This window comes from Melanotaenia boesemani, chromosome 11 (genome assembly GCF_017639745.1).
Source record: "Melanotaenia boesemani isolate fMelBoe1 chromosome 11, fMelBoe1.pri, whole genome shotgun sequence".
In the NCBI taxonomy this organism is placed as follows: domain Eukaryota; kingdom Metazoa; phylum Chordata; class Actinopteri; order Atheriniformes; family Melanotaeniidae; genus Melanotaenia; species Melanotaenia boesemani.
In genome coordinates this window covers 22,635,998-22,649,330 of record NC_055692.1, presented here as the reverse complement: position 1 = coordinate 22,649,330, position 13,333 = coordinate 22,635,998, and the positions used below count along the sequence as shown (strand labels likewise).

At 39.1% G+C, this 13,333-nt stretch overlaps 1 protein-coding gene across 1 annotated transcript in view; it reads left to right on the top strand.

Moving 5' to 3' along the window:
* The first annotated feature begins 303 nt into the window (after nt 1–303).
* adgrv1 (adhesion G protein-coupled receptor V1) overlaps nt 304–13,333 on the top strand; it is an 84,920-nt gene continuing 71,890 nt past the window's right edge. The window contains exons 1-19 of the mRNA XM_042000315.1: nt 304–489; nt 1,015–1,164; nt 3,522–3,617; nt 3,802–3,906; nt 4,068–4,181; nt 4,567–4,797; nt 4,957–5,294; nt 5,399–5,669; nt 7,298–7,624; nt 8,087–8,263; nt 8,404–8,627; nt 9,784–9,910; nt 10,185–10,370; nt 10,607–10,787; nt 11,065–11,228; nt 11,329–11,452; nt 11,576–11,836; nt 12,713–12,839; nt 13,030–13,253. Of these exons, the coding sequence (XP_041856249.1) occupies nt 304–489; nt 1,015–1,164; nt 3,522–3,617; nt 3,802–3,906; nt 4,068–4,181; nt 4,567–4,797; nt 4,957–5,294; nt 5,399–5,669; nt 7,298–7,624; nt 8,087–8,263; nt 8,404–8,627; nt 9,784–9,910; nt 10,185–10,370; nt 10,607–10,787; nt 11,065–11,228; nt 11,329–11,452; nt 11,576–11,836; nt 12,713–12,839; nt 13,030–13,253 (3,613 nt within the window). The remainder of the gene's footprint in view (nt 490–1,014; nt 1,165–3,521; nt 3,618–3,801; nt 3,907–4,067; nt 4,182–4,566; nt 4,798–4,956; nt 5,295–5,398; nt 5,670–7,297; nt 7,625–8,086; nt 8,264–8,403; nt 8,628–9,783; nt 9,911–10,184; nt 10,371–10,606; nt 10,788–11,064; nt 11,229–11,328; nt 11,453–11,575; nt 11,837–12,712; nt 12,840–13,029; nt 13,254–13,333) is intronic.

Below are 13,333 nucleotides of genomic sequence, written 5' to 3'. Positions count from 1 at the left end.
TTTTCTTTTTGCATTTTAATATCAGTATATTGCTGTAAAGAACTTGGGTAGAAAGTTTACTGTGGATAAACTATCTCTCCAGTGTTTTATTCACATCACAATTACAAGTTGGTGGTAGTAATTCTTCTAATTGTATTCAGATATGTTTCTCATCTTTGTTAATGTGTCTTGTTGCTATTCTTGTTAAAATAATATTTAAAACATTTTTACTCATGTTGGCCTCTTCTTTCTTTCAGTTTATTCATGATGTCTATTGTTCCTACATTTGAATGTTTCCTCCATATGTTTTTTGTTTTTGTAGGAATGCTCCCTGTCTTCCTGCTAGCTGGGTTGATTCTGGCTCTGTCCATCCCTGGCACTACTTCTGAGTCGGCCACGCTGCGGTTCCTGGGACAGACTGACTTTGTTGTTAATGAGAGCAGCACAGCTGTGGTCCGACTGGTTGTAGAGAGAGTGGGAGACCCAGTCAATGTGACTGCCTTGGTGCTGGTACGTTGAACTAGTCACTTCATAATGGCTCTTTATGTATCCAAATGCTATAATTAAATGTTTTTTCTATTAATAAAGTAAATTGTCAAGTTCAGTACTGATGTATATTTACATAAGAGTAAAGATTCTTGATGTACCTGTTATTTTAGTCAACAACTCTACATAAGTCACCCTTCGTCAGATTTTGCCTCACTCTACTATGAACTAATCATTTTAGACATAAACACACTGAAACCCAAGAGTAAGCAGGCACAAATAGAGCAAGACATAAAAAAAGAGCTGAAACCACCGGAACACCAACCCTATTTACACAGCTGTTCAAGCAAATCCTTCATGAGCCTTCGTTGTGGATTCAAACCTATGTTTAATTTATTATTTTATGTTGTATTCAGCTTTCATGTACTTCTTCTGTTTTTTCATTCTTCGAACTTCCACATACTATAGATGTGGGAATAATCTAAACATGAAACAGACAGGGAAGCAGGGCCTTTACTGAGGTTAAATAGTGTTATTTGTTTTGCTCAGCTTGAAGGAGTCGACACAGGGGACTTCGAAGCTGTTAATGCTGCAGCTTTCCTGCTGTCCACTGAGTCTAGTAAGACTATCTTCATTGCTGTGAAAGATGATGAGTTGCCTGAAGCAGATGAAACATTTACCTTCAACCTTAAACTACAGGTAAATCCTCCTCGTTTGTCTGCAAGTTTACAGTACGTGTGTCTGTGCATGATTTCACTAATTGAATTCTTTCCTTGCCGTTTTAAGAAATGAGGCATTAAAAGTCCAATTGATTTACATCATTTGATTAATTTTATTTTCTTTCTGTGTAGCACCAAGTTTCTTTACTGTTCTAATTCAACCCCTGATTGACTTAAAGCTTAACCCCAGCCACTAAACAGTGTGGACTGGAGGCGTCACACAGTGAACCCTGTGTGGCTCTGAGCTGCAATGTCTTTGATGTGTGAGATGTGGAGAACTTTTCATAGGGCTGTCCAGGGTGGAAGCAGACATTGTGTAATTCTCTGACATCCCTTATTAAAGAACACTTTTTCTGAAAAGAAACAACATTGACAGCCAAATCCTCACCATACTTTAAGTTATGTCTCAGTCTCTGTTCCTGTTGACATAATGGAGCATGTCCTTTCCATTGGTCTGATTTCTTGATGTTTTCAGTTTACTAATGTAACTGATTTGCTTTTGGAATTGAATGCCTACTCTGTTACAGTGAATGAAGGGATTCATATCCAAGTTCATTCAAATGTTCCCAAGCATTTTGAGACTTTGCCACCACTATGAGCTCTGTGTCATCAGAAGGTACAAAGTACTGCTTTGTTATTTTTAGTGCTATTGCTATTGTAAGATTAATAAATAGTTGGACAGGTGTCTTGTAAGTGTTTTGGTATGTTATTGTGCTTGTCTGTCTTGAATACAGTATTTAATACGATAACTTCAGATTCTTCAGAGTTTAAAAATGGTTTTCAGTTTTCTTGTCAAAGAAATTACCACCACAGCGCCGGATGCCTCACACCAAGAGACAATCTCCATGGTTTCACACCGACTTTAGCTGTCAGGTTTGATTGATGAGCTGGGTGTTCTTGTCTTGTTGTCAGACCATCTCACAACTTACTAAAAGACCTAAGATAAAGGTAATTGTGAATGCCTGATTGTCAGCTCTATGCCTTACAACAGCCACTCTGAGCAGCGGGTAGCAAGAGTTACTTTTCTCACATTGTTTTTCATTTGACACTTAAATTAACATCTGGTTAAAATCCAGTAACACAAGCTTGTATTTAGCTACCAGAGTAAAAGACTAGATGAGGCCCATTCAACCAGTCTGTTTACACTACAGCGGAGACAAAGCTTACTCCAAATGCTAGCCTATCAGCTTACCGGAGGACTGTCTGGAGGATAAATGAACGCTGCAAGACATGCCACAGATCAAACACAAGCGCAAAATAAAGGGTCAATCAGCAGAAACTTATCATTTCTGGCAAGCAAATCTGCTTGAATAGGAAATTGTTCTGGTTTTGTTTGAAGTGCAACGAGACAAAAAATGATGTTGTTGCTTATAGCAGGTGCAGGAGCAAACACAGTAAGTTAGAGCATATTTGACAAATCTGGCTTTCAAGAAGCCAAGTTGCATCTTTGCGTCACTCTGTTTTGAAAAGTTGTGTGTGTGTGTGTGTGTGGTGTGTGTGTGTGTGTGTGTGTGTGTGTGTGTGTGTGTGTGTGTGTGTGTGTGTGTGTGTGTGTGTGTGTGTGTTTGTGTGTGTGCTCAGCACCAGTAACAAAAGTTCTCTTAGAGCATATAAAAGCTTTGTTTGAATAGAGAGATGATTAAGAAGCCCAAATACTTTGCTGTTTGTTTCTTTTCTCCTTTGCATTCCTCTACCTTAATGTTTGCAGGTTAACAGACATACTGATATGGTGGCTTTGCTAATGACCGAGATAGATCAAGATAGATGTTATATGTTACTGCTCTATCATAGAAGGCCCTTGTATTTGACTGCTTTCTGCATCTTTATTGGCAATAATATGTTTATATTTTAACAGGAGGTTGTAGAAGTGTTAGTGAAAATCTGTGTAATTAAAGTAAACATTTGTAAGCTCTCTTACATCAACAAAGCACCTGTGTTTTTTCTCATTAATAGAAAAAAACTGGTTAGCATTCTTTAATTCACAGTTTAAGCTTTGTGAAATATCTATGTGACTTTTAGCATGCTGAGACTTTAAGTTTTGTCAGGTTTTAGTGCCGAATGATAAAGCACAGCACAAATCCTGGGCTGGGTATCCTGCAGAGAGATAACCTGACAAATCAACTGGCCTGAGACCAGCGCTTCCTGTCTTTGTGCCTTCTCACCAGGGCTGCTCAGTGGGAGCATATGAATGAAGACAGCGGATAAGACTGACCCTCTGGCCTTTTCACATGAGCATGAGTGTCAGGATTACCTGTTGGGGTTGGGCTAAGGAGCATGAAGATAAATAATGTATATTTAGATGGGTTTTATTGTCCAATTTCACTTCTCGCTTTCCAGAGTTCCTCAAACGGTGTGACACTTGGGACACCGAACAAGGCAACTATCACCATCCTGTCCAATGACAATGCCTTTGGAATAGTTGCCTTCAATTCAGTAAGAAACCAATCATCTACAATTCATATTTACTTTTTATTGTGTTAATTTTTTTGTGAGTGTGATGTGGTTTTGGTTTGTTATTGTATTATTTTAGAAAGTTTTTTTTTAATTTAGTTGGTTACCATTGACAATAAGAATGTTGTAAGTGAACTAATTGTAAATCTGTTTGTCTTAATCTCAGACCGAAGAGATTGTTATTAATGAACCCAGAGGAAGAAACCAATATGTGCCTTTCACCCTAATTAGAGAAAAGGGAACATATGGGACTGTGACTGTCAACTTTGAGGTGGGACGATGATCTTCAATAATTTACTACATCAAGCATTCACAACACTGCAGATCTGTCTCTGACAAATCGTTTTTAACAAGAGATAAAAATCCAAATGGGGCACATTAGCATGCAAAAATATATCACTAGTTTTTCTTCTTTCTGTTCTGCTGTTGTAGATCTCTGATGGTCCCAATGTTGCTATTGAAGATCTCAGTCCAGATAGGGGGAACATCACCATCCCTGTAGGACAGGCTGTAGTGCACTTCAGCATCCTCATTCTGGATGACCAGGTAATGAACTGAATTTTCAAAGTTTCTTTCAGATCACCTAGGTTAAATTTTGTCTGTGTTTCCATCGTTGTCTTTAACATTACCAGGTTCGGGTTTTGACTGAAAAAAGTTAGAAATTTGTACTTGGATCATTTGCCATGGCTCTTAAAAAGATCTAAATTAGGGATCAAACTTTAACTGACATGGCAAACTCTACATAAGCTTGGCTGACTGCACATAGATTGTAACACGTGCATCACCTCCACAACATCTTTTTAACTTTAAATTTAGAAAGCTGCTATTCTTTTTCTTCTTCCTCTTCTTCTTGCATGTTACTTATTCTGATTTTTTAACTATATTATATTCATTAAATGCATCTCCCTCTCTCTCTCTCTCCCTGGACCAGATCCCAGAGGATGATGAAGTGTTTTCAGTAAGGCTAACGGGTGTGGCAGGTGGAGCCCTTCTCAGGCCCAATGGCAGCAGTGTCCAGCTGAGAATCTGGCGAAATGACAGCCCTCTGCGGTTCTCCCAGTCTATCATGGTCGTGCCAGAGTCTGCAGCAGTCATTGCCCTAAATGTGACCCGTGGTCGACTGACTGAGGATGGGCCACTCATCGGCTCTGTTGACACTGAGGTTACTTTATTTCAGTCTATTTACATGTTAACCTAGACCTTTGGCTATTAAAACTTCAAACTTTCATTATTTATTATTTATTAACTTAAAAATCTTAAATAAAAATAAACAATAAGCATAAGTTAGATTTATATAAACCATGTGAACTATTTTTTTTAGGTCTCTGTAGATTACATGGTGGTGACTGGTGAAGGATTTGGTAGCGCCACTCCAGCTGTGGATTTCATCGACCTACAGCGAGTGCGAACAGTTACATTTCCTCCATTTGTCTACAAAACCAGCCTTCTGTTCAACATCACTGATGATAAAGAGCCAGAAATTGCAGAATCCTTTCATCTGGTCCTGCTGGAGAATACAGTCAGGGGAGACGCTGTACTCGTATCACCCAACTCTGTGCTAGTAACCATCGAGCCCAATGATAAGCCTCATGGAGTCTTGTCCATTAGCAGCAGCGCTCTCATTCAGCCAATCAGCATCAATGAAGATCTGACACAGAGGTGGACATCTTACATATAATTTCTCTAAAACAGCTTAGATGTATTGCATTTTGTTCTGAATTGTGTCAATAAGCATATTATGTGCACAATGATCTCTCTCCTAGATTTGACGGCATCGTCATTGTTAGAAATGGAGGAAGTTATGGAGACGTATCTGCCAACTGGTCCATCAGCAGAAACTCCAGTGATCGCTCGCCAGTGTCAGATGACTTAAGGCCTGAGAAGGGTACAGTGAGATTTGCTGCTGGTCAGGTGACTGCTGTGATTCCACTTAACATTATGGCAGATGATCAACAAGAAGAAGCAGAGGCTTTTATACTCAAACTGCTGCCCAGCACTGTAACTGGAAACGCAGAGGTCGACGAACCCATGGAGGTGAGTTTGGAGGATATCTTTTCATGTTTAGGGTTTGTGTGAGAGATAAAAAAGCTGCACTTGTTAGGGAACACATCTTGTTGATGTTTCTGCATGTGTTATGCACATGTGTGTGTTTGTGTGTTTTCTACTGTAAGCCACAGTTGTGAACTTGGCTCATTTTTCAAAAGTCAACCCCTTGGTGCGTAACTTTACTTTGTGGGTATTCCCTTAATGTGGTTAAATCAAAACAAAGCGGAAACAGCAGGCACGCTCTGTGTGTGGTGACTCAGTGTTTTCTTTTTTTAGTGCGGGTGAAGTGGTGATAGGTTTTTTTTTATGGCTTCCATCTTTGTCCAAGCCTCTTGGCTATATGTGATGCTGGGGGAGAGATGTGAGTCTTGTTTATTTTCAAGGCAAAATATGTCACATACAGATGCACACCAGAACACTACTTCAAGTTATAAGAGTACAGGATCTGCATGCTGTCTGTGCAAAGACATTTATCTTTGCAGAAATTTATTCACAAAAGAACAAATAACTTAAGCAATAGCTGTCATTAAAGTTGCAGATTATGTACAACACACACACACACACACACACACACACACACACACACACACACACACACACACATAGAAATGACACACATTTTGGTGCTCTGTTGTGAATGTTTTAGGCAGGAACCCAAAGTAATGCACAAGGAAGTGAATGAGTCACAGTTTAATGCTCATGGAAACTACTTTAGCAGCCTGAGCAGAATTAATTAAAGAGGATGCCTCTCTAAAGTTAGCTCATGGTCCTGATTTACTGCTTTCAGTCTCATGTCTTTTATTTATTTATTTTTTCCTCTCTCAGTTCCTCATCTCCACTTGTTTTACTTTTTTCTTATGACACAACAAAATCCTCAGTTACCCTCCTCACAGCTTAAAGAGTCATCAACAGCTTCCTCACTGCTCCGCTCCAGAGAAATCTTTTTGTGTACAGTTAGAGACTCAAATGGCGTGTTATAAAAGCTTCAGAGTTCTGTGGTTTAAAAAAAAAACTGTCAAGTTTAAGGTTATAAAAACCAGAACTTCCAATAAAGTTATTCTTATTTATATAACTTTTTTTCTATTATTTTTTAGATATCTAACAAGTCAAAGGTTATGACTGAAATACAGACCATTAAGAGTTTGTATTAACTTGGGATTGAATAAAGCATTTCTATCTTTTGCTTTGCTATAAAATAAACCTGATTTTATAACAAAATTCACTATTCAAGTTACTTGAATACAAGGGAATTCCTCTATACTTAGATGTACTGTGATGATCCACAGAGGAAGTTAGAAGTGGCAGAATGTATTGAAAATTTTTCAATAAAGTCCACAGAGTCAGGTACACTTGAGCCAATAACTCAATTATACTTCCATACATGTTCACAACGAAAAAGATGGCCAACTAAATGGCCAGGATGAGCTATAATTATGATTCATTTTAATTGTTCATGTAGCTGCAGTCAGTTACTGGGAAGTGAAGATGGATTTGTGCTGTCTACATGATGGTTTGGCTTTTGATAATTTATTCATTTATATGTCAAAATATAACATTAATAATGTCTTACTCTTATTCCTCTCTTTTATTCCTACTCCTGTCCAATCTTCCCCAAGGTGGTGTTCTACATCCAGGACAGTGATGATGTCTATGGGCTTTTTCGGTTTGACCCAGTCAAAGAGCAAAGCATCCAGAGTCAACCCGAAGGCCGATTCCTGTCTCTAAATTTTGTGAGAGATGGTGGTACACTGGGTAATGTGTCTATGACCCTTACCGCCCTCTACATTCCCGCAGGCCCCATAGACCCAGCCTTGGCCCGGGATCAGGTTCTGAACGTTAGCAGGACTATTAATGTGTTGTTTTCCCGTCAGCGGATGGTCCATGTCATTTTGCCTATCAGGAATGATGCTTTTCTGCAGAATGGAGCTCACTTCTTAGTACAGGTAATAATCCCTCTTTTGTCATTATATGATTATTGGAAATCTAATTTAACATTAATATTTCGCTTTCACATCTAAAATTGCATTCCTTTTGTTTGTGTTTGCACCTCTATCTAAATGAGTGCTATCCAAACTTTAAGTACCTCATTTACATGTGTGAATGGTTTGACATTGGCACTCAGGTCTGGCATGGTTCTATGGGATTTTTCAACTGTCCAAACAAACATCAGCTTGCACTTAAAGTGGGCAGAACATAGTAGAAAAGCACTCTTGACAATCTATAGAGCTACAATTACATCACACACTTTCAGTCTCAATACTTAACACATACACACACACATATGTGAAGAGAGCAGTCAATAAAACATGGCATAACAGAAACCTACTCGCCCTCGTGAACATGTATCAGCTTATTAGCCTGTTCGAGGTTTTTCTAAATTGAGTTGTCTCCTCTATTTTTTCTAGCTGAATTCTCTGGAGTTGGTGGATATCAGTCCATTAATTCCACCAAACAGCCCAAGGTTTGGGGGACCTCTAAACTTGACTTTGACCATCACCCCTGACATTGCTAATGGAGAAATTGGGTTTACAAGTAACACCACAGTGGTTCTTTATGAACCAGAGGACAGTGATACCAGCGTGGTAAGATATGACTTCTGGAAGTATATGTATTGCAAACACTAGTAGTTTTGTAATACTTGTCTTTAAACTACAGTTAAAGCTGCCACCTCTAATATGTCTTCAGAAATTGAGTATTGTGTGTGTTGTGATGTTTGGTGCAGGTGAGTCTTCCTCTGCGACGTGATGGGACAGATGGCCAGGCTGTGGTGTTCTGGAGCCTTCAGCCAATTGGGGCCAATCGTAAGGATGTGACTGCTAACGACCTGAAGCCATTAAATGGCTCTGTTGTTTTTCGATCAGGGCAGAGTGATGCCTTCATCAATCTTACCGTCATGGCTGACAATATCCCCGAAGTCAATGAGACCTTACTGCTCACTCTAGACAGGTGGGGACAAGTTATAATTGCTCAGCTTTATCAGTGTAAAATTCATTATGGTTCCTCATCATCAAGGCATACTTGACATATAGGTGTTATACAGCATTTTGTTTGGGCTGCATGTTTTTGAGCCAAGTTACATCAGATGGGCTGCATTGGACAGATGCACCTCTTTTGGTGTACTTATGAAACTTGCACATGTGAATGTAGAGGACTGGTTCATCTGTTTGTTCATGTTTTGATGAGAATGGTGGCTTTTTCTTCCTCCCACTCGTCCCCTGCAGGGTGGAGACTGCACGCTTTATAGTGTACTTTGGGTAAGTGGAGAGTGGAGTGAACCTGGGCCTTTTGTGTGGCTTGAATCAGGTCTTTGTTTTTCAGAGAAGGGCCTACTTCAGAATTTCTGGGGTCTTTGGTCAATGTGGGGATGAGGGGACAAGGATTGGGTGGGGGATTCTGCAATGGTGTGAAAAAAGCTGGATCAAAAAGAGTGTTTTTTGGGGCTAAATAGAGAATCTTCTTATGTGTTTTTGCCTCAAATTAAACAGCCTTGATTATGTAGCCTTTTAAAGATGTTGTTGTTTGTATGCATGCAGCGATTTGGCTGTGACTGTTTTGGAGTGCTCCGGTCTTCTTTGTATGTCATGTCTTTGTAATGCCTATTATAATATGCTTGCTTGGCTACAATTTTCTCAGCATACACACATATATACACCCCTGTGGAGTTGTAAAGATTCAGACCCGCAGTTGATTGACATTGTTATTAAAAGTAGTTTAAACAGCAGGAGTTCAGCATATGGAGTTAATAATGAATGTGTGTAGGATAATACAAGGAATGCATTGAGAAGTTCAAATTGAGCTCTTTAGCTTTTGTTATTATTTTTTAATGTTGTAGGGTTTGACAACTTTTAACTAAAGCAAAAGTTTCTAACTAAAACTACTATATCAGAGCCATCATCAGTTGCACCATGAAGCTGATGTATATATGTATGCCTTACATGCTTTCATTAAAGCAGCACCGCAGTGGAGTGACATATATTTTATTAAATAACTTTTTTTTTCCACCACATCGTCTGCTGTGATTTAGTCATAGTAACGCGCTACGATGACTTATTACTGTGTAATTACTCATGTCTACATTTCTGTGTGTGAATTTGGGTCATAGGAGTAATGTTGAGAATCAGATCCTGAAATCTGGCTTCACCAGCAGAGAGATAATCATCATGGAGAACGATGACCCTGGAGGGGTGTTTGAGTTCTCCCAGGTCTCCAGAGGTCCATGGTTTATCAATGTAAGTCAAAGTTTAATACTGCAGTCAAAGAAAAAAATATATAAAAATAGTGTTTAGCTTACACCCTTGAGGTCTCAGCATAAGAGTGTGACATCATCCTTTTTTTAGATTTCAAAACAAGTTCAGTATCAGAGTTTACTGTATTTATCCCCAAATGTTGTGTTGTTGTGTGATTTTTTTTCTCATAGGCTGAAATAATGACAAAGACAAACAGACCGTCATCTTCTCACTTCTCTTCCTCTCATCTCTTTAAATCTTTGCATTTTAAACGTAGGAGGGTGAGGCAGTGGAACTGCACGTGGTCAGAGCTCAGGGACAGCTTCTGAAACAGCTGGTACGATATTCTGTCGTGCCTTCCGGCAGCACTGAATTTTATGGTGCTACAGGTATTCTGGAGTTTAAACCTGGTGAGAGTGAGGTGGTGGTGGCACTGGTGGCCAGGCCTGATGGGGTTCCTGAGGTAAGAACATGGTTTATTTATTTATTTGTTTGTTTGTTTGTTTGTTTGTTCTCTCTAATTTATTTATTCTCTCTAATTTAATTAATGTTTATACTTGTCAACATTTTGTGGCTTCCCAGCTTCTTTCACTACACAAGTCCATCTACCTTCCTTGTATTAAAATCTTCTTAGTTAACGAGGGAGGGATTTTGTGAGTGAAACTGTCTGTGCTTGTGTGTGTTTGTGTGTGGCTACAGCTGGACGAGACTTTCTCTGTGATACTTAGTAGCCACAGCACTCCACCCAGTCGTCTAGGGAACCATAGGGAGGTCAACATCACCGTGAGGCAGAACGACGACCCTTTTGGTGTTATTGAATTCATCCAGTTGGGACTGAGTGTGACCATCAATGAGAGCCTTGGCGACACGCTGTATCAGGGTACTTGAAATAAAAGTGATACTTTCCCACATCAAGTACAATCAGTATGAACAAGATGACGCTCATGTGCATGTCAGTAAAACCCCCAAAAGTGCCTATGCAGAAGTACTTATGAACTTGTTAATAAGTGCTTTGATCAGCCTGTGAAGCATACTATAAATACCTTACCCAAAAAGCTGTATGAAACACAAAAATACATTATTGTTTCTCTTTATCAAGATTGTAGTCCCAGCTTTGAGAGATCTAAATAAGATTGTGTGTTTTACTTCTCCTTCAGCTGTGTACCCTGTTGTAAGGAACAGAGGACACTTTAAAGAAGTGTCAGTTTTGTGGATCTTGGAGCCAGCCCTGTCTGGGGATGTCAGCCCCCTCCAGGGAAACATCACCTTCAAAGAAGGAGAATACGTGAAAAACCTCACTGTCTTCTCTGTACCTGATGAGGTAAAATTTTACCTTGCAAATTATTGCAGTCAGCAGTTACATTTTCCTGTTTGATCAATGTTGTAACTGGTTATTTTTGCTTTTGTATTTGTAATTTTAGATACCAGAAGATACAGAGAATTTCACCATCACACTGATAAATGCTACAGGTGGAGCAAGACTGGGAAACATACTCAGTGCCGGTTTATGGATCAATAAGAATGATGACCCTATTTATTTTTCTGGTAAAGAACTTAATGTGCAATGAAGGAGCTTTTGTAAACTATTTCTATATAATGGCATAAATGTTTATTTAATTTTTTTCTCTTGTCTGTCATCTCTTCTGCAACATCTTACATTCACCTCAGAGCCTGTTTTTGTGCGTGTTCATGAAGGAGGGGTTGCCAACTTTACTGTTCTGAGGGCAGGGCGAGCTGACTTTGTGGCAACAGTGATGTATCGAGTAGAGTACCGAGGTGCATCGCCAAATGACCTCACTGTACTGACCAATCGCACGCTGTTGGTGTACGGCATTGGTGAATGGATGAAGAACATCTCTGTGGCCATTGAAAATGATGATGTACCAGAGACTGATGAACCTTTCTACATTGTTCTCTACAACGCCACAGGTGAGCTTCTGTTTCAACAAGACACAGAGTTGAAGGTGGGATGTGCCGCAAGTCAGATGGGGTTGACCTACAAGCAGCTCACCAGAGACAACAAAAAGTCTGAAATTCTTTGATGGATAAGCATAGGTCAAACCATAAAGATAGTATATTCATCAAACAAAATTCCAGCAATCCGAAGACACAAAATGAACAAAGACCAGGTTAGGGTCAAAACCAGAAATAGACAAGAGATGCTTAGGGTTTTTAAAACTGTCATAACACTGAAAGCTCCCATAACCTCTGTGTCATGTTTCATGCGTCACAGTGAAAGATCAGCAGGATGCTTTAATTACCAGACTCCAGACATTTGAATACACAAAGAGTGACAACGCCACTGACCCCCGTCTGTTTACTGAATGAGCTAGAATGCAGTAGATTACACCTCTGGTTTATGACGGCGAACTTTTCTGGCAGTTATTTTGTTAAAAGTCAGTAACACTGTTGTTTAAAGTAACCCAAACTCATATTATGGCTAAGGACTTTTTTTTTTTTTTTTTTACTGTTCCTACTTAATTATGAGCAGATTCGCATGGCTAATTCTGTGTACTTGTCTGGAAACTTGAAGTGGTGCAGGAGCTTCACAAAAGTGAAAATACAGTTGTTTTCAAGCTTTTTCTTCAAGACACTTTTATATTTTGGACATATTACATCCTGTGTTAATAAGACAACCCATCTCTAGTACATGCAATTTAGCATGACAATAAAAATATGGTCCGTGCAGTTTATAATAGTTTTAGCTTCGTCTCTCTGTTTGTATGTATACATGTTGGTCTGTCTGTTGGATTCACACTGCATCACCTCAGAATCTGATCTACTCTGATGTTATGATGCACACAGGCGATGCTGTTGTGTATGGAGCAGACACTGCTACTGTGGTGATTGAAGCCAATGATGATGCCAATGGAATTTTCTCTTTGGAATCTATTGAAAAAGCTGTCGAGGAGGGCAAGACCAACAATTTTTAGTAAGAAATAGGTCTTCAGCATGTTTCTTTATGCAAAACAAGTTTTAAAACTCTTTAATGAAGTTTTATGCAAATACCTTCTTATCTGTGCTTTACATGGATTGTTAATTGAAATTACTACTTGAACTTGACATGTTTTACTTCATTTGTATGCTTTTGCTAGATATTTTTTTCTTTCTTTTTATTTTAGTGTACTTCGAGCAAGGGGACATTTTGGTAATGTAACAGTGTTCTGGCAACTGTTTGCGAATGACTCAGTGACTCCTCTTGAAGAAAACCAGGAGTTTAAAAACACATCTGGGTCCATCACCTTCACTACAGGAGAAGTGACCAAGCCAATTGTCCTGGAGGCCATTTCAGATAAACTCCCAGAGTTCAATGAGTTCTTTGTCCTCAGTCTGGTAAATATCTCAGGTAAGTTCAAGAATGAAATCGTTAGATTTTACAGATCTGAGACATAATGTTAAAATGTAAAATTGAAAGTATTTGTAAAA